Source organism: Bufo gargarizans, chromosome 1 (assembly GCF_014858855.1).
Source record: "Bufo gargarizans isolate SCDJY-AF-19 chromosome 1, ASM1485885v1, whole genome shotgun sequence".
NCBI lineage: Eukaryota > Metazoa > Chordata > Amphibia > Anura > Bufonidae > Bufo > Bufo gargarizans.
Genome location: NC_058080.1, coordinates 272,759,626 through 272,780,965, shown reverse-complemented (window position 1 = coordinate 272,780,965; position 21,340 = coordinate 272,759,626). Strand labels below are relative to the sequence as shown.

At 42.2% G+C, this 21,340-nt stretch overlaps 1 protein-coding gene across 1 annotated transcript; it reads right to left on the bottom strand.

The window, feature by feature from the left end:
• Positions 1-9,842: 9,842 nt before the first annotated feature.
• On the bottom strand, positions 9,843-16,658 carry LOC122944681 (flocculation protein FLO11-like). Its single transcript, XM_044303229.1, has 6 exons — positions 16,539-16,658; positions 16,370-16,437; positions 14,843-15,022; positions 13,488-13,508; positions 11,893-12,027; positions 9,843-10,916 (listed from the first exon to the last, which is right to left on the bottom strand). Exons 2-6 carry the CDS (start codon positions 16,421-16,423, stop codon positions 10,698-10,700), a joined length of 609 nt encoding a protein of 202 aa, XP_044159164.1. The 5' UTR covers positions 16,424-16,437; positions 16,539-16,658; the 3' UTR covers positions 9,843-10,697.
• Between the last annotated feature and the right edge of the window lie 4,682 nt (positions 16,659-21,340).

The following is a 21,340-nucleotide window of genomic DNA, read 5'->3' as shown; positions in this document are numbered from 1 at the left end:
CATTAATTTATGGATATGGCCACCATATATATTTCCCTTTCATCACTCTTTAGTCATCACATTTTTCTTTTATACTTTCTCATTCTCCCTTCTTTCACATCACATTCCCGTTTTTTATTTTCTTCTTCTTCTTTTCTTTCCCATCTCCCCCCTTTCTATCTTTCTTATTTCCGTTCACCTTCCCAGCTTTCCTCCCCATTCTTTCCCCCCACCCCCTCTTCCCTGCCTTCCCCCCTCCTCCCTTCCCACACCTTTACACTTCTTCTTTTCTTCTATGGTGTGCTTCACCACATTTACTTTGCATCGGCCACACATACATCTGTGTGTTTTTTTCACCCACTGGTGTACACTTGATACCAGGGCCGGACTGGGACAAAAAATAGGCCCGGGCATTTTTGACTGAGCAGCCCAATTACATGACCCCCAACAGGCCCCACCCCCTTGCAGTATAGGGGCGGAGCCAAACCCGGAAGCACAATTGAGGAGCAGGGCCAGCCACCAGTAAGATAGGAAGGCTTCAGCCAACACACAAGCTTTGCAACAATATAGGAAGCTACAGAAAAGCCTTATAATATCCTCAGTGGATCTCAACCTCCCCATCCTCCACACCCTGTACAGGTCAGTGCCCCCGAAATTGCACTCACAGTTCTCCAGCAACTCTGGCAAATACCACCTATTCCGTACAGGGTGGGTTTACATCTGCGTTATGCCATTCCGTTATAGGTTCCGTTTCAAACGGAATATAACGGAATGGCCAGATGGAATGCAAAACGGAAACCTTTAAGGGTCCATTTACACGTCCGTTGTTTCTTTCCTGATCTGTTCCGTTTTTTTGCGGAACAGATCTGGACCAGTTCTGTACCCATTCATTTTCAATGGGTCCTGAAAAAAAATCAGACATATAGCTGTCCGATTTTTTTCAGGACCCATTGAAAATGAATGGGTCCAGATCTGATAGCAGTGGCTGTGTCATCTGTGGATGACACACTGTTATGGGGGATCTGTGGATGACACACTATTATGGGGGACCTGTGGATGACACACTGTTATGGGCATCAGTGGATGACACACGGTTATGGGGGCATCTGTGGATGACGCACTGTTATGGGGGATCTGTGGATGACACACTGTTATGGGGGACCTGTGGATGACACACTGTTATGGGGGACCTGTGGATGACACACTGTTATGGGCATCTGTTGAGGACACACAGTTATGGGGGCATCTGTGAATGATGCACTGTTATTAACAGTGCGTCATCCACAGACCCCACCCCATAACAGTGTCATCCACAGACCCCACCCCATAACAGTGTCATCCACAGATATCCCCTTAATAGACTGTTAAGGGGATATCTGTGGATTGCATAGCACTGTTATGGCGGCATCTGTGGATGACACTGTTATGGGTGGCCGGGGGGATCTGTGGATGACACACATATATGGCAGCGCAAGCATCTTGTGCTATATATATGTGTCATCATCCACATGATCCACAGATATCTCCCCCCCCCCATAACAGTGTCCCTCCCTATTGTAAGACAGACCCCGCCGTTCCTTATGTAAGTGAGCTATTGAGCTTGTAAATAAACTTGTGCAAAGTATATGAGTAGTTAGTAACTACTCATATACTTTGCACAAGTTTATTTACAAGCTCAATAGCTCACTTACATAAGTTACTATCTAATAATCTATCACTAACTTACTGCCTTGGACAGTAAGTGGGCAGGCGGCAGCTGGTGGGTGGCTCCAGTCCCGCTCTTCAAGTTCAACATTCAAACTAGGCGGCCGGCGGCAGCGTAACGTGACGTGACGTCACTCACTACGTAACGCCGCACGTGCATGCTCCTCCCACTTTATTAATGAAGGCGGAGCAGGCGCGTGACGTCGGAGTGAGCGACGTTATGCTGCCGGCAGCCGGAAGATGGGAGGCAGAGCACAGAGGCGGAACACAGGAGGCGGAGCACAGGAGGCGGAGCACAGGAGGCGGACTCAGTCTCACACAGTCAGTATCTCTATGTGTCTGTCTTCTTTGTGTCACAGTGGGCGGCCGGGGCTGGCAGGAGGCGGAGCAGTCACAGTGACAGGGGTGTGATTAGGCCATACCCGGCCGGCAGTCACGGCACACCCACTCGAGCCCTGAGGCGGCCCGGCCCACCGGGCAAATGCCCGGTCTGCCCTATGGCCAGTCCGGCCCTGCTTGATACCAGTATATACTTCGTACTATTCACCACTTTTTATCTCTCTCCCCATTCTCAATTGGCTTACACCATATTTATTCATTTTTTCTCATATATGTAATCATGTTTTTATATATCTATGAACTTTTCATTATCATGTACTATTACACCCTTTACATATATATATATACACATATTCTCCATTCTTCCACTTATATTGCTTCTTCCTCCCACTTTTCCATTCGACCATCATGTATATTATTTCATCCATATTTTGTCTATTTATTAATTATGGTTCTTAACATTCTTTTGTCTGCACCCATTTTCATCACACGGTTTTTATCACCATCACTTTTATTTTATTTTATTCATTTTTTCATCATATAATTATACCTATATGGTTTACAGATGCTTGTTAAACGTGTCTGTAATAGGTAATAGGTCAAGTATTTACTCATTCATTTATCCATATTTTCATCACTGGCTGCTTATTTCCTATTTTATATGCTTTATTATGATTATGTTTGTTATTTCCTTCGGCCACGCCCCTGTATGTACTCTTTTTTGTACAATATGTATACATATACACTACGTGCAGAATTATTAGGCAAATGATTATTTTGACCACATCATCCTCTTTATGCATGTTGTCTTACTCCAAGCTGTATAGGCTCGAAAGCCTACTACCAATTAAGCATATTAGGTGATGTGCATCTCTGTAATGAGAAGGGGTGTGGTCTAATGACATCAACACCCTATATCAGGTGTGCATAATTATTAGGCAACTTCCTTTCCTTTGGCAAAATGGGTCAAAAGAAGGACTTGACAGGCTCAGAAAAGTCAAAAATAGTGAGATATCTTGCAGAGGGATGCAGCACTCTTAAGATTGTAAAGCTTCTGAAGCGTGATCATCGAACAATCAAGCGTTTCATTCAAAATAGTCAACAGGGTCGCAAGAAGCGTGTGGAAAAACCAAGGCGCAAAATAACTGCCCATGAAGTGAGAAAAGTCAAGCGTGCAGCTGCCAAGATGCCACTTGCCACCAGTTTGGCCATATTTCAGAGCTGCAACATCACTGGAGTGCCCAAAAGCACAAGGTGTGCAATACTCAGAGACATGGCCAAGGTAAGAAAGGCTGAAAGACGACCACCACTGAACAAGACACACAAGCTGAAACGTCAAGACTGGGCCAAGAAATATCTCAAGACTGATTTTTCTAAGGTTTTATGGACTGATGAAATGAGAGTGAGTCTTGATGGGCCAGATGGCTGGATTGGTAAAGGGCAGAGAGCTCCAGTCCGACTCAGACGCCAGCAAGGTGGAGGTGGAGTACTGGTTTGGGCTGGTATAATCAAAGATGAGCTTGTGGGGCCTTTTTGGGTTGAGGATGGAGTCAAGCTCAACTCCCAGTCCTACTGCCAGTTTCTGGAAGACACCTTCTTCAAGCAGTGGTACAGGAAGAAGTCTGCAAGGTAAGAAAAACATGATTTTCATGCAGGACAATGCTCCATCACACGCGTCCAAGTACTCCACAACGTGGCTGGCATGAAAGGGTATAAAAGAAGAAAATCTGATGACATGGCCTCCTTGTTCACCTGATCTGAACCCCATTGAGAACCTGTGGTCCATCATCAAATGTGAGATTTACAAGGAGGGAAAACAGTACACCTCTCTGAACAGTGTCTGGGAGGCTGTGGTTGCTGCTGCACGCCATGTTGATGGTGAACAGATCAAAACACTGACAGAATCCATGGATGGCAGGCTTTTGAGTGTCCTTGCAAAGAAAGGTGGCTATATTGGTCACTGATTTGTTTTTGTTTTGTTTTTGAATGTCAGAAATGTATATTTGTGAATGTTGAGATGTTATATTGGTTTCACTGGTAAAAATAAATAATTGAAATGGGTATATATTAGTTTTTTGTTAAGTTGCCTAATAATTATGTACAGTAATAGTCACCTGCACACACAGATATCCCCCTAAAATAGCTAAAACTAAAAACAAACTAAAAACTACTTCCAAAAATATTCAGCTTTGATATTAATGAGTTTTTTGGGTTCATTGAGAACATGGTTGTTGTTCAATAATAAAATTAATCCTCAAAAATACAACTTGCCTAATAATTCTGCACTCCCTGTATATGAATGCACTAATTGTATTTGTTGTTCAATCTTCTGTATATATTATGCTTTAAATTGTCCAATTATATGTATATTGTCATAAAGCTCATCATGTTGCATTAATACATAAATATGTTACGACTACTGGTTTCTAAATCGAGAGGTAGCCTCTCTTTATGAATGATTATTTTCTTACGTTATACGCTGGTGCCCTGATTCTCCTCCCCCTGCGCCATGTGTGCGCACGTCATCCGGGTGCCGCCCCCGGCACCTCACGCCTGAGCGTCCATACGCCGGAACCGCCCGATCATGTGATTCGTCATGTGGTGTGGGCGTGTCGGCGGGACGCCGGCTGTGGGGTGACTGGATGCGGTTCACCTGGCCCTTTCGTGCGCCTGATCAACATACGCATTTGGGGGATGAGCAAACATTCATTCCTATTTGCTGAGAGATACTTTTTATACTCGATTCACAGTGATGGCGCTACCCCCTGACGAAGGCACGCCGAAATGCGCGTTGGGGTGCCCCCCTCTGGCCATATGATCTTGTTGTTTATTTACACTTGGTCTACCTTATGCAACATACTTTCACCTTTACTTATGCTTGCATATTTGTTATGCCATTGGGGGTATATGCGTTGACCATTGTTGTCACCTGGCACTTACTGGCTACATTATTTATTCATTGCATGGGTTGGGCATTGTACCCAGCACTCTCTTTTCCCATGTTACATTTCATTTACTTTTGTATTCTTTCATTCGTGTGCTTTCCTTCCCGGGGTGGCGCTCTTTTTTGTTCTCCGCTCCTATCAGTTAGTCTAACGGCATCATATGTACTAGTTTTTCTCTATTGTTGTCATTTTATCATGCTTTAATAAAATTTATATATATTTTTGGTACTATGAGCTCTATTCTTCTTTGTTTCTGCTGTTTTACTCGGGAGCTCCTGCCGAGTTACACTTTTGGTGTGTCCCCTGTGGTCGCACTAGGTGGGCACTGTTCCTCACCTGTCCTGGGGACATCCTGGGTCATTTTGTTTGCTTTTCTCACTCAGGAAACAGTTGCTGCGGGGCGGTATATGCTGGCGCTCCATTGCTCTAATGTGCTCTTTACTGTGCAAGTTGAGGAGCGCTATCACTTCGCCCTCTAAGGGTAATAGTTCCACTGTGGCAGGCGCAGCACTATGAAGTGCCTTTTGCGCTGTGGCATTAGAAGAATTTCGATATCTCTGACTTTTTAGTCTAACCAGACTGTCTGTTACTCTGTAATTCCTCTAGTGCCGTTCTATGGAAACAGTAGGTTTAAAGAGCACACCAAATGCTTGAAATAACTTCTTTATCAACTTCAACTTTTCTTCATATAACACTGCCGCCTCTGCAGAAGATAGTCCATGTACATAACACGTGTTGAATAAAGTATCATAAAATGGTGGTATGCATAAGATGGTGGTTTAACTGTTCAATCTTGTCATTCAACATAAAATGGTAGATATTTTTCTCTGTTGAGTATCTGTACTCTCACTTTAAGTTATTTAAGCACTTTATGATCTCTCTGATAGGTATATCTGAGGTCTAACTAATAGTTCACTTGCTGAATTTGGTCGCAATTTGCAATATGCAGTTAGCAGAAACTATTTGCAGATTGGTTGAGTATGATCTGGTATGGTTGTATGCAATTTGGGTTGCAATATAGAATTCGAATTTGGATTGTGAACTTTGTAGTTTGCAATTGGTGGAATTGTAAGTAAACATATATATAACTAGTTCAGTATACAGTTCTAATCACTATATTAACAGTAGGAACATGATATGACGGTTTTTAATACCTATTTTGATCTCTCTGCTTCCATAAAACACAGCTCTTAGTGGAATGAATGTCTGTTCAGCTTCTCTCTCTGTTGAATAATAATTTCTAGCAGCTCCTGCTAGGGAATTTCCCACACAGGCTGTGTGTGAGGCTGGCTGTGATTGGCCAAGACTCTTGCTGTGTGTGAGGCTGGCTGTGATTGGTCTAGACTCCTGCCCAGCAACAACAGTTTAACTCTATGCTTTCTGTTGTTTCTGCTGTGTCATTGAGCTTACCTCACACCAATATAATGGATCTTAAAGGCATATTATCTTTTCTGCTTCTATATAAGATAAGTGTATTCCCCTTTGTATTTTGTTGTCCCCTTCTGCTCATTGTTTCCCAGGCCTCAGGGAGATGCTGGTTCATTCATCTGGGAAGGAATCAGTGGTCTCCGACCCTGTCACTGTGCCTAGGGATTTTCAGGGTTTCTAGGGCCTAGGTTTCCGGTGTATGAATATTCCCACCTTCAGGGTCTATTCATACTGACAGGAGTCAGGGCTAGATTTAGGGTTTTTCTAGGTGGTGACCTTTTTCCTTTCCCTAGCCGTGAGGCCTAGTTTCGGGTCATTTACCTTCTGTGATCATTCTGGGGTTCCTCCTCTCCCCCTACATTGTGACACTGTGACTGCCATGCATCCATTCTGCATGGGGTTCAGGCATCTACAGTACTTGTGTTCTGGTTTCTATTTTCCTGCACTGTGTCCTGTGCAATTATGTTTGGGTTCCAGTTCATGTGCCTGGGTTCCAGTCCTGATATTAGTGTGGACTGCTGGTGCTGGCACTGTCAGTCTCTGTAGGTAAGTGACCAAGTGCACAGGGACCATCCTGGAGGTGCGACCAGTAAGCCCTCAGCTAAGTTCATCCCCACCATCAGGGACTGTGTAAAGAACAGTACTCACTTAGTCTCTGCCCTCTGGGTTTGACCCCAAGTCAAACCGATGCACTTGGTCCAGTGGTTTTACTTGCCACTGGCCCTGTACCTGCTAGTCCAGTTTCCTGCCATATCTAGATCTCGTTGAATAAAGAATTTGTGTTGGTCTTTGCCTTTTCTGTATGCTTGCCTTGTGTTTGTTTGCTGAGATGTTTTAGGGGTCGGTAAGACCCTCGCTAGAACAAGATACAAGATTCCATGGACTACTGGGTAGCCAAACTTGAATTGTGGCCGCAACAGGCCGAGTTTGCCCTATTCACACTTTCCTGCTGGCCAGTAGTGTGACATTAGCGCGGGTGTTTAGTGTGGCAGATGGCATAGCTACCCCAAAGATAAATCGCCTTTCAACAGAAAATGTTGAGAGACTAACCTTTATTAAGATGAATCAGGCCTGGATCAACCAGGATTTCCATATACTGGTGCCTGATACAACAGAGTAGATCATTCTGGCAGTAATGATCTGACTGTAGTGTGCTGCCACACCAGAACATTGTGACACATGACCTGTTACTTCTGCCCACATCCTGCTGCCACTATTCTGGTGCTGTCACCCTCCTCTACTGCCATCTACCCCTACTGTGATCTGCCACCATATTGTGCTGTTACTGTCACTGCTGTTACTCCCCCTCCCCACTCTGTTCTGGGGCCACAATTATGATTCTTCACGCTGTGGCCACCCTCACCACTCTGTTACGGGGCCACTGTTGTGACTTTTCATGCTGTTGCCACCCTCACCAGTATGTGACGGGGCCACTAGTGTCCCTGTTTGGCTGTGTTGATATCCCCATCTATTTTTACGTTCTTCTGATCCATCAGAGGAACATAAAAAAAAAACGGGTCCTGTCGTATGAGTGTCCAGAAGGCCTCTATCACATGTTCAGTATTTTGGATCAGGATTTGATCATGATTTGGAAGCCAAAAGCAGGAGCTGGTCCAAAACACAAAGGACATGCAAATATTTCCATCACATGTTATCTCTGTTTTGCACCCACTACTGTTTTTGCCTTACCAATACTGATTATATACTGATGCAAAAAACTGGCCAAATACTGACTGTGATAGAGGCCATTGAAGTCCTGCATGCAGGACTTCTTTCCCATCTAAATAAAGCTAATTTCAGAGGGAAATAACCAAAACTCACGCAAATTGAGCATGAGGCTTTTATCATACAGTCAGTATTTTGCATCAGAATTTGATCATGATTTGCAATCCAAAAGTAGGAGTGGGTCCAAAACACAGAAGACATACATTATTTCCTTCACGTGTCATCTCTGTTTTGGATCCACTTCTGTTTTTCCTTACCAATACTGATTCATTACTGACCAAATACTGACTGTGTGAATGCGGATACTCAAAAGACAAGATCTGTTGTTTGATTGTTGTTGATTTGGTTTATTCTTCTGATGGATCAGAAGAAGGTAAAAAATAAACATTGACATCAACACAAACTTACTGCTGACACCCTCACCACTGTCACGGGGCCACTACTTGAATTTTGGGCCACTGCACGTTAATTCCACACTGATAAATTAGAACTGATGCTAATATTAACTTGTAAGTCGGAGTTACACTTCTGTTATTTGGTCAGTTATTTCCATCTATTGTGAGACAAACTCAGGAGCCAAGCCTACTGTCTGAATGTAATTTTTGAAAACGTCACTTATCTCTACTAATGAGTTTCCGTCCAAATTTATCAACTGAGACTTTTTAAATCATTGCAAGCTCACTCTAGTAGAAGGAGTGAGTGATCAATGCTGGCAGTAAGTGTACCATGTTCCTATGTGTAAGCGCTGATGGCTGCAGATAGAGGAGAATGGGCTGCCAGCGCTCAGTGCCAGAAGCAAGTCAGATAGGCAAGGACTCCTAGTAAAATGCATTTTGGACATTTGTGAACATCTGCATCTTACAAGTACCTGTCTTCTGTGTTCAATAGAATTTCCTTAAAGGGTTTCTGTCATGGGAAAAATTGGTATGTAGCATGGCGCAGTGAGTGAAGGACGCTCGGCTGCTGACAGCTTCCTCGCTGCCCTGAACCGATTACATCACAGAGCGTCCTTCACTCACTGTGCCTGCGCCGAATACTAAACGGGACAGTGTAGGCGCGGGATTATGAGGACGATGCGGAGAAGAATTAAGTCAATCAAGTGGATGTGGGCGTGCCAAAAGGCGAGTAGACCGAGCCTCTAGGTGCTGCAGCAATGCCCTCATAGCACCTAGAGGCTTCATTAGCATATTATAAAAGTCTGTTTTTAAGAGAACGGCGGCAGGCAGGGCGTTAACAAACATACAGTTATGTACTGCTGACAGTAGCACATCGCTAATGTCAGTCAGCTACATAATGATTTTTTCCATGACAGAAACCCTTTAACAACACTCAGAGGGTTGCTAAGGGAACACTCTAGACAGGGGCGGATTGGCCATAGACCTTACAGGGAAATTTCTCAGTAGGCCGATGCCTAGGGGTCCTTCTCTCGGCCAGTGGAAGTTTTTGGGGATGTATTTTGTGATGCACTGTGGTATTTGGCTCTGTTGAGATGGTATAATGTGTCACAATATGGTATTGCTGGCCCTGCATTCCATCAATTTAGACCCAATTAACAAACAGGGCCACTTTTAGTATTTTTTCCAGGGCCACTTTAAGTTTGTTTTCTAATCAAATTTAACATAATTCTCTAATAAAGCATATAAAAGCACTTTTTAAATCACTGTCTCATTATAAAATAAATGACAATTGCATTTTAATAATAAATCAATGCTAAACACAATATTAATTTTGATTAAATGTTTATTATCCTTCAACTAAAATATACCAGAATGTGAATATTCACATAAATGAGATATAGAGGGAGTGTTAGAAAAACACAAGTAAAACATACAGGCAGTTAATTCTATACAGATAATTACAAGTTACAATCAAGTATTAATACATGCAGTAGAAAGGTCGGTATTTCTGCAATGCACAAGACACTGGAAATTGCATACGTCCCTAGTGTTCTAGAAGTAGTCTCTAAGTGTTCATTTCCACATCAGCAGCCAAACATTTATATGCCTAATTTAAATTAGCTCCCCTCAGAGCAAGCACAGCAGCAGCGCTTTATGGCAGGCCATCATTTGTATACATTAATTTGGTGCGCCTCTTCTGGTGGTGATATTAAACAATTTTAGAAGATTTTTAAAATAGTGTTGTATATTAAAATAATGGTAACTTGGTAAATTGTGGGCTTCATTAACATCTGTGTTGGGCATTCCAATTTTCTGTTTCCTTTTTCTGACCAAAGATGGATCAGTCATGTGCCAGACAAACCCCATTAACTATAATAGAGTCCATTCGGTTTTCCTCATCATATTTCCAGGCAAAATGTATGCCTTGTTTTGCCTGCCATTTTTGATGGATTCTGCAACAAAAGCCTCCAACACAGATAAAAACAAAGCCTTACTTAAAAAAAAAAAAAAATATCTGAATGGTGGGGAGAAGGCACCTCTGACATTGGTTCATATTTTTGTATGAACTAAAGTCTGAGCAGACTCAATGAATAATTACATTGGCAGAACAGAACACAAATCATTCACACAAACAGAAAGACGGTGGACAGCAAAAATAATATGAGGATAGGTCAAGTGCTCAGGGCTCGAATACGGGTGTTGTCTTTTCCTCTGAGCTCTCTTCAGATGTGTCTGGATCTGGTGTAGTTGTACCAAGGATTTCTTGTAGTAGATTCTTCTTGGTACTTTGCTCATGGCTGTCTTCTTCTGAACTCTCAGGTGGTTGGGACTGGCGACTTGTGCTTTCAGTGGTTACACTCTCCTCAGAATGATGTGACGAGGAACTTCCATGTGCAACCTGTGCCAAGAAAACATACTTTCATGTTTTTACATTTTTATAGTTACATATGTAAGGAAAACATGTTTTGAATTTTTTTTATATTCCCATTTTATTTATTGAGTTTTCTCAAAAAATAAATGGATCACCCCAATCACTGCTGGGACCACAGTGATCAGTTAAAATCTGCAGGGGAACTTGGCAGTAATTGAGGTGATGCATAAGTATTACACAGTAACTATGAAAATCATAGGATGTCTGTGTAACGTACTATCTAGGTCCTTCAAAAATGGAGAAGGTTTTTGTAGCTACCTTCAACTCCAGCTAAGTGATGGCATTCCCAAATGATAACTGCTCAGCTACGAGTGTCCTAGTAGGGTATTTTAAAATGGGGGTTCTAAAAAATACAGACAACCCATCTAACCCTTAAAAGGGTTGCCTAACTTTCAAACAGCACTCCAGTCCCCACTTGTCAACTTCCACCATAGAAAAGCGTCACATGTGCCCCTGCAGTCAATGACTGGCCACAGTGGTGAAATGTCTACCAAAATGCAAAGGAACAAAACTGAGTGGCTGTAAGAAGGTAAGCATGATTTTCTTCCACAGGTCCTGTGGGAAGGGACCCAAAATGTGTTCTTTACCTTTCTTTTTACTGATTTTAATTTAGATATTTTAATTTTCATATGTATAGCCAAATTAAAAATCTGCTTGTTGCACTTGTAAAGTTTATGTCTACGGAAGATGATTAGCTCACCAATCCTTATGGTAATGGGGGAGATTTTGTAAAACTGGTGTAAAGGAAAACTGGTTTAGTTGTCCATCAGATTCCACCTTTTATTTTTGAGAGCTCCTTTGAAAAATGAAAGATGGACTGTGATTGGTTGCTATGGGCAACTAAGCCAGTTTTCCTTTACACCAGTTTTGATAAATCTCCCTTTATGTTTTTAAAGACAAAATAAAGTCCTGGTGCCATATTTAAAGTAATTTATTTTGTTACCTGATCAAGAGAACGTCTACGGCGAAGTGAGTTATCCCTTGTCTGTAAAATTGTTGTTCCCCCAGGAGTTGGTGCAACGCTGACTTCTTCTGATGAAGAGGATGAATCAGATATACTTTCAATGGAGTTTGTGTCCTATAAAAATATCCATAAAATAAACAGTGCATCAGATTCATTATCAACATTTTACATTGCATAGCCAACACCTGACTACAGTTTGGATGTTCTCCCCCAATCTACATGAATTTCCCTTGTATTGAAATCCAGTATGTACACTGTATACATGTTTCTGAGAATGTTGTTGCCATGTCATTAACAGGAAATTAATATATTTGATGCAATAAAAGAATATGTATTTTGAAATCCATGTAAAATGTCCATTCCCATGGACCACATGAGATCCTCTAGTTTGTAAAGCACAGCTGATTAAGCAGATCTGTACACTTAAGGACCCCACCATACAACTCAGATTATTTTTGCCATTTTGGAGGGGCCAGCTGTCTTATTAATGTGTAGGGAGGACTTTCAACTCATCCCCAACAGATGATTTGGGGAAAAGGAGGATTTGGCAAGCTGAATTTCAACACCTGATCCTAATGTTCTGGTAGAAGATTATAGGAGTCGGACAGTGACCTTTCTCCTCTCTTGCCATTGAAATCACATGTATGCTGGGTTAAACTGAGTATACATGTGTATGGCGGAGTCGGGAACAATAGCTGTCAGCTTAATCAGCTGCCTGTAAACTATTAGCTGCATGGAGGATCAACCCATCAGGACATTCAGACTGAACTGGTCAATCCACGGCTATCTCTTTGGAGAGATGCTTCAGTTGCATGTTGCCGTTATCGTGAGGGGTCTGTACAAACGTGTGTTTGCTCATTCCCACCTCCTCTCATAGAGTTAACACTATTGTCTGAAGCACTCCCCGAGTTACACAAGATGTCGATCGATTCCTGTGAATGTTTGCAGTGGACAATGATTAGAAAAGAACGTTTGTACAACTAATGGTTTGCGCAATCATCGCCCCATGTAAAAGGCTCTTTAAAGAGGACCTTTCGCGGGTCCGGACATTATCATATAACTAGCAGGTTGTTTAGGACATAGTGCAGTGATGTTACAGCACTTACTATTTTTCCTATGTGCCGCTCCGTTCGCCGCTGTGCCCCCCGTACTGGTTTCCCGCCTGGTATATAAATTCATACCATGGGTACAGGGAGGAGGAGATGGCCCTGTTTCTAAAACAGTAACCTTCTACCTGGCTGTGACGCTCTCTACTGCAATTGGGCATCACACCCATTGAAGAGCAGGGCCATCTCCTCCTCTCTGTACCGATGGTATGAATTTATATACCAGACGGGAAACCAGTACGGGGGCACAGCTAAAAATAGTAAGTGCTGTAACATCACTTCACTATGCCCTGCACAACCTGCTAGTTAAATAATAATCTTCGGACCCGTAAAAGGTCCTCTTTAACCTGCTGCAGTCAGCCATTATGGCTGATTTCTAGTCCATCTATATGAATAATTTGTATATTGCTATTTATTTGTGCTTTGTATAATGGTAGGTGCAACCAATAAAGAAAATCTAGTACCAACCTGGTGTGAAGATTCTGAAGACTGGAAGAAACAAAGAGAAAAAGAAAGTTACTTCATGCTTCAAAAATAGCAAATAAATAATGCATGTATGCTGAAAGGGGGTTTCCCGGGATTTTGATATTGATGAACTTATCCTCAGGACAGGTCATTAATATCAGATCGGTGGGGGTCCAACACCCGGCAACCCTGCTGATCGGCAGGTTCAAGTGAAGACCACGCTCTGTGCGATGAGCAGGTGTAATTACAAGCCATCCCATTGACTTCTATGGGACAGCTCGCTCCTCTATACTTGAATGAGAATGTGTCGTTCCATTCAAATGAATGGTACGGCTTGTAACTACTGTGGGTGGCGAGCAGGTAAACAAAAAAGTAAAGTCTGCGCTCTCATGGAAAGTAGGCTTCCCTTCATCCAGCTGATTGGCAGGGGTGCTGGCTGTTGGACCCCCGTCAATCTGATATTGATGACCTATCCTGAGGAAAGGTCATCAATATCAAAATCCCAGAAAACCCCTTTGATCGATCAGTAAGAAACTGGACACTGCTGGGAAGTGTGGTGTGAACTAAACAATAGAGCTATACTTTCCTTGCAGATCCAGTGTTGCTTCTCCGTTTCTCCCAGACAGGCTCTGTTTAACCGGCTGCAGCTGTGACATCACGTTAACAACACATGACCATTGCAGCCAGTCTCTAGCCTCGTCAGTGCACTGCTGAGGCCAGTAGTTGGCTGCAGTGATCACATGTTCACAACATTATATCACCCGGCTGGGAGAGCTGAAGCAGCAGCGCTGGATCCGTAACATAAATAAACGGTATAAGACAGTTTGTGTGCAGGGCTATAGACTTCAATATGCAACATTTTGCATTGCACTGAGTATAATACTTTTTGTTTGGTGGCTTTTTACTTATTTATATCGCTTATAAAACGGTATATTTGGTATGATGTAAAAAGCCGCATGTGAGGTTCTGAGAGATAACTGTATACATTGGTTCAAAATGGACCATAATAGATAATATTTATCTCATAGTTTATGTGTAAAATGGACCATATTAGATAATATTTATCTCATAGTTTATGTGTAAAATGGACCATAATAGATAATATTTATCTCATAGTTTATGTGTAAAAGGGGCCATATTAGATAATATTTATCTCATAGTTTATGTGTAAAATGGACCATAATAGATAATATTTATCTCATAGTTTATGTGTAAAAGGGGCCATAATAGATAATATTTATCTCATAGTTTATGTGTAAAATGGACCATATTAGATAATATTTATCTCATAGTTTATGTGTAAAATGGACCATATTAGATAATATTTCTCTTATAGTTGATGTGTAGAAAAGCTTTACCGTTCTAACTGCACGTCTACGGCGCAGGCTATCTCCTCTTGCAAAATCTTCTGTAATGATAGACTGAACTGTTGCTCCATTCACAGTTGGGGCAGTACTAAATCTTTCTTCTGATGATGATGATGAAGAGGAATCTGGAAGTGAATCTGATATAGACTTGCTGTGGCTCTCACTTGAGGACTGAAAATTCAACAGCAATACAACATGTATAAGCCATAACCAACACAAAACCATTTATAATTCAGTTCTGTTTGCAGTGTTACTGTTGTCTGCTAAAATTCATAGACGGCTGCGTTCCAGTATTCGTCCCCTAGATAATAAATGTTTGCCAAGGTCCATACTATCGCTACTGTCTATTATCACATCTGTTAGAATATATACATTCCGTAAGTCTGCAGAATCTGTATAACAATATAAGCCTGGAATACACAATGGTCAGAATCGACCAGATAAATCCTACTAGGTATCCTCACATAACCAAAATTAAAACTTAGCTTTTAATAATAATAATAATAATAATAATAAGAACGAATCAAAATGTGTGCACCAAAATAACCAGTGGAATTAAAATTATCAGCTGTCTGTTGAAGCTTGACTGTTATCCCTGGCTGCGATCTTTGAGCTTTTGGGGGCAGTACAATTTGCTGGAGAGCGTGTAACTGTGTTGGTTTGTACACAACCTTGAAAATAGTGGGCTACTAACCGTGCCTCAGCTATTTCTTAAACATACTCCTGAAGTGGAAGGGCGCTGTTTAGTGCTAAATAGATTATTTTAATTGTTGCTGTAAGTTTGCAACACTGTATCTATCTGCAGTCACGCTTTGCCACCATTAATATCACACACTCTCCCTGCCTATGTTAGCTCTTGATCGATCTGCCTAACTTATTGTCAGCATGCTGACAGCTGGTCTAAAAGATAAGATCGCGCACCCCTCCCGACAAGTTTGCGGCTTCGTCAGGGGATAAGGAGTATATTAAAGGGTAAATATACCCCTTATCCCCCTGACGAACCCGCAACTGCTGCGAAACATATCGGGAGGTGCGTGATCTTATCTTTGAGACCAGCTGCCAGCATGCTGACAATAAGTTAGGCAGATTGATCTAGAGCTAAAATATGCCAACTTATGTGTGGATGGTATAAAGAAAAGACTTGAGTCTTCACTTCTCATCTTCTACTCCTGCCCTTGGCTTTAAAAACAGCATCAGGAAACTTCAACATGGAAACCCTCCCTTGTAGCATATGATATAAGCAATTGTCAGTCATTTTCTTTTTAATATCTTTGATCTTTTTTCTATATAGTTTATAGCCTAATCTAAGATTATACGTGTGCTTATAGACTCCAGTCATTATAGCTTCACAACCTCAGAGCAGATGATAAAGAAATCAGTTTCACAATCTCTGATCATAGAATTTACTGAAAATACTGATCAGCATACTAAAGCTTTTACTTTAATATCTATGCATTCAATCTATTACTGTAGTGTATAAGATGAGGGGAACATATAAGGATGGATAGAGTTACTCACAGGTCTTGTGTAGGCCATGCCTATAAGGCAGAAGATGATCACAGCAGTTTTCATTTTCAGCTCAATTCCTATAAAATAATAAAAGGTATTTGTATAATAAAATATCATAGGTTCCTCTTATTAGATTAGCCTATTGCTATGCAGCAGAAAAGCTTTTGCTAAGTATTACCTTGGCTGCAGTACAGATGACGCTGCAAATCTCTAGGAGCTCTTCTCCAATATTCAGCAGTGGATTGTGTGACGAGCAGGAGCAATGTTGTGCTGTGGAATGGGCCAGCTCTCGCAGAATTTAAACCGTATCCACAGGCACCAGCAGCCAATCCGTATGAGGCAAGGGTTGTGACACCATGAGGTTTCTGACCACCTGATCTGCCCCCACTCACCCACACTTCCTCTTGGTTTTGTGGTTTTCTGTCAACAGTATGTGAAGGTTTCAGCACTAACGTTACTGTTTTTTCTGTAGTATAATTAGTTGCTTTCATTCAGATTCATACTATTTAGCAATCTGTAGGAAGTTTAAGCCGTGATTTGATCCTGTTTTCTGAAGAGACTACATCGTAGTTGAAAGAATGTAGCTATCTAGATCTCTGGGTGCACTTGTGATGAGTAATGTAAGCTAATGTAGGTATTAAGGTTAGGTCTACTGGACTGAAACCAGTGATGATGAATATGTTATCAAAATGGACAATAAGTCACATTCCTACCTCTTAGTTCTTCTTATTACCTTAGGCCTGTGATGGCTAACCTCCAGCACTCCAGCTGTGGTAAAAGTAGGACTCCCAAGATGTACATGTGCTCGTCTGTTCTCAGAACTCCAGAGAAATGAATGGAGCATGCTGGGAGTCGTAGTTTCACCACAGCTGGAGTGCCGGAGGTTAGCCATCACTGCCCTAGCTGCTGTATGGTACTAGATTAAAAATTGTCATTTTAGCGAAACCAACAGCAGTGATCATGACTGAGACTAAGGGTCTATTCAGACGTCCGTAAGTGTTTTGTAGTCCTCAAATTGCGGATCTGCTATACATGGATACTGGCCGTATGTGTTCCGCATTTTGTGGACAGTATATTGGCGGCCCTATGATAGATATGCCTATTCTTGTCTGGGATTGCGGACAAGAATAGGATATGCTCTATTGCAGGGCAACGGAATAGAACTACCGATGTGGACAGCACACGGTGTGCTTTCTGCATTTTTTGCAGCCCCATTGAATTGAATAGGTCTGCATCCGTTCTGCAAAATTGCGATACGCATGCGGAGCCAGAATTACGGACGTGTTAATGGACCTTTACCGCAGTAGACAGATCTAATTGATGTGGCGTGGGTCTGGATAGAAATCTATGGTTAACAGAGGCCAGTGATGTGTTTTCAGAAAAAACATTGACTTTGAAAAGATACACTCCTTCTTTTAAGGCCGCCTTTAAAGAACTGACAAAAACCTTCAAGGAACAAATTAGTTCCTGGTGGGAGATACAATCCCTGGAAAACTACCTGAAGCATCAGATAGTCCCCAGGGGTCTAAGAATCTCCCTTACCCTAGCCAATAGGTGCAGAGGTTCTGCACTTATGACTAAATGGGAGGAGGAGGCCACTAAAAGCTCCTTACGGTTTCTGTCACTCCTGTTGGAGGAAGAACGAGTCAATCTGAACTTATTGGACAATAAGCTTAAGGAACAGATTGAGGTCACAAATAAATGAAAACAGGAACCAGACTTTGCTAATAAGGAGCGCAACTAAAGACTACACTAGAGAGATTTCAGTTTCACTTGAAGGAAAGAAAACACCGTCAATTCAATAGGGATTTGCAAGACTTCCGAGAAAATAGAGTCTATATCACTATTGAACGCGGAACCCAAAAAACAACAGGGAAGCTTGATTCTGATATCTCCTCAAGTGAAACTGATATCTCGGAAGGCGAAAAGGAGGTTAACCCATTCGTGGGAGAGGTCGTAGACGCAGAAGGGGAAGAGGGCCGCCTGGAACCTATGAAAATAGTGGTTCTCGTGGATCCTATGATAATAGTGGTGTGCGTTTTTTAGATCAAGGAATACCATACCACCTGCAAAACTGCAACCAAACTGCATCACCCACGACCCCAAGTCAAAACAGTGTGGGCAGATACTAAATTTGTCTTCCCGAAAACTGGAACAGGCAGAAATGGCAATCCTTGGCAAAGGGCTATCATTTGTGCCGACTTCTTTTTTCAACCTATTTAGTTGGATCAAGCATCTGAGTTTGTTTGCCAGGAAACTTAAATGGCACAAACACTTTGCCTTGACCAACAGACAGGAGAGCAGAGAACTAGGCATTCCATAGGATATCTTACAGGATGTCAAACTCTTGTTTAATCTGAGTGATTGCACTATGCAGGAGGGTAAGGGGCCCTTTACTACATTGAAAAATAGAAGCACCAGAGTACCACCAGCTGGGGACCCCTCCTGTATAGATGTTTTCCTGAATCAAGAGTCGCGGGACTTGGAGCAGATGACCCTGGAGAAACCCAGATTCAACTGCTCCAAAGCAGAATACAAGGCCATAGAAAACCTGGCACATGACAAAGCCATCACGATTAAATCCTCCGATAAAGGAGGTAATGTGGTGGTTTTGGACACACCAGACTATAAAAAACTTTGCCTTGATTTACTGAGGGACAAAGACCCTTATGAAAGACTCAAACATGATCCCACTGTTGGTTATCAAACAACATTGAAAACCATCCTATGTGAGGCTAAAACATCTGGCCTAATCTCAGTGGATGAGTTTGAGTTCCTGTATAAAAAATATCCTACTACCCCGACCTTCTATAGTCTTCCGAAGGTTCACAAAGGAACAACACTCCTTAAGGGTAGACCGATAGTGGCCGAGGTCAATAGCCTAGGACAAAATGTTGTGAATTACCTGGACTATATTTTGGCCCCTTTTGTGAAGACTCTACCATCTTACATTAGGGATACAAGTGATCTCCTAGGCCGACTGGAAGGCATCTGCATAGATGGGGATACTTGGCTAGCCTCCATTGTGTCATATGCCAATCTGTTCCTGGGCTGGTGGGAGGAGACAGTTGTGTCCGGTGAATCTCTGGCCCATGTCATCGCACAAGTGGGGACGTGGGTCAGGTTCATTGATGATATTTTTCTTTTGTGGAATGGAGAGGCTGGCCAACTACAACAATTTGTAGAAAGACTTAATATTAATGATGTGGGGCTACGGTTCACGTCAGAGGCCCAAAAAGACTCCCTACCTTTTTTGGATGTAGTCATCATGAGAGGGAGACAGGGTGACATGCATGACCTCTAAACCACTGCTATGAATCTGTCCAGTCTTTAACCTATTAAAGTTGCTATTTAAATACCCTAGGTAGCGCCTGCTGTGATAGTATGGAGTAACGCACCTTACATGGCTATTGTAGCCGGAATATTTAGTAACTTGTGGGGAGTGGAATTAGCCCACCTCCATCTCACCACGGGTATACCAAGGCACCCGCCCCCTGGACTGTTGGACCAATCAGAGATTGAAGAGATTCGGCCGCAACATAATGGACGGCTCTGCTTTCAGTGCCGCTCCCGATCATGTGATACCAGATAGTGACATCACCATATACGTCAGGAGTCACGTGATGGATCATGTGCTGCGGGGTGTGGAGCCAATGCGATGCGCAAGGTTTAAAAAGGACGCTAGCGCTAGTAACCCGTTTCCACTGCCACACGCAGGAGAGGTGCGGACCCAGGACGCATGCAAACAACTTGGCAAGCTAAGTACACCCTGATACACTTACAGGATTGTCTTATCAATTGCTATAGCCGGTAATTTAGGCCGTAACGGGCACATACTGTTTGTTACTGTTTGCTTGTAACCCTGGTATTGGTTGGTCCCCTGATGATCTGGCGTACAGCCAGTGAAACGCGTAGGGACATCTTTTATTTTTCAATTGTCTGTCTGCCCTAGCAAGTGACTGGTCTATATTGCTTCCGACGAAGCTGGGCAGTCAATGGATAGGTCTGAGGGCCATCTAGGGACAGTCAGAGAGGGATTTGATTTATTGTTAAGATACAGGGACATTTTCAGGGGAAGAGACCCAGCATCTGTTTCCCCCTTATAATCTATCCCTGTTTTTTCCTAACTCACCCTCCGAGTGAGCCAGTGAACACATCTCCTGGCTGCTTGATGTACTCCCTACCAGTTCACTTTGGTTGGCAGTTGAGTGTCACCTCCTAGGGAGGTATTTGTTATACATATAATTTGTTGGGCCTATCATTTTATACGGTACTAATAAAAGTATATTTTAAGGCTTTCCATTATTCAATTTATTAGAATTGATGTGGCGTGGCACAATAAAATCCGTATGTGCAGATTTTACAAAGTTGTGGATTATGTTGTGAATTTTTCCATAACAGAACAGAACGGTTATTTTCTTTATAAATTATGTTGCAGATTTCTATGTGGATTACATCTCTATTGAAATTAATGGAGACATTCAGCCACAGAAAATCTCCAACAAAACATTATTTGCGTTCTTAATTCCACGGAACAGAACGCATGTATTGCACTTTTCACCCTCATAGGAGGTACAGTATGTCTTTATGTTATAGATTTTGTTGCAGAAAATTGCTCCACGTTTGAGGGCACCCTAATGGGGGTTGTCGGGTTTCTGTTAGGGAGTCCAGGATTTTTCAGGACAAAATAATCCCTCAAGTAGATTTTTTTTTCTCTGGTATTTTTGACAGACTCTGCAGTGGAAGCAAAGAACAGGCCTTAGCCTTCCATGAAAAAGAGTACAGAAACAGAGAAAAACTGGCAATGGCCATTATGTAAATTTTGTATATATGGAGCAGAATGGATTAAAAAAAGAGCATTACACACCTCACAGATTTCCGCTGCCACCATTCTGACATTTACCTGGTCCTTTTTGGTCTCAACCGCCTGGTCCCAGCGCATTAAATGCCTCAAGATGTCTGCCATTTTTGGCAGGGTGT

What these genes read in the sequence shown, in the direction of transcription:
- LOC122944681 (XM_044303229.1), bottom strand. Translation starts at nt 16,423, where the DNA reads ATGAAAACTGCTGTGATCATCTTCTGCCTTATAGGCATGGCCTACACA. An exon ending in CTTCAGAATCTTCACACCAG is followed by an intron (nt 12,028 to 13,487) that starts GTTGGTACTAGA and finishes ATATTTTTATAG; the next exon opens with GACACAAACTCCATTGAAAG. An exon ending in GTAGACGTTCTCTTGATCAG is followed by an intron (nt 10,917 to 11,892) that starts GTAACAAAATAA and finishes TTCTTGGCACAG; the next exon opens with GTTGCACATGGAAGTTCCTC.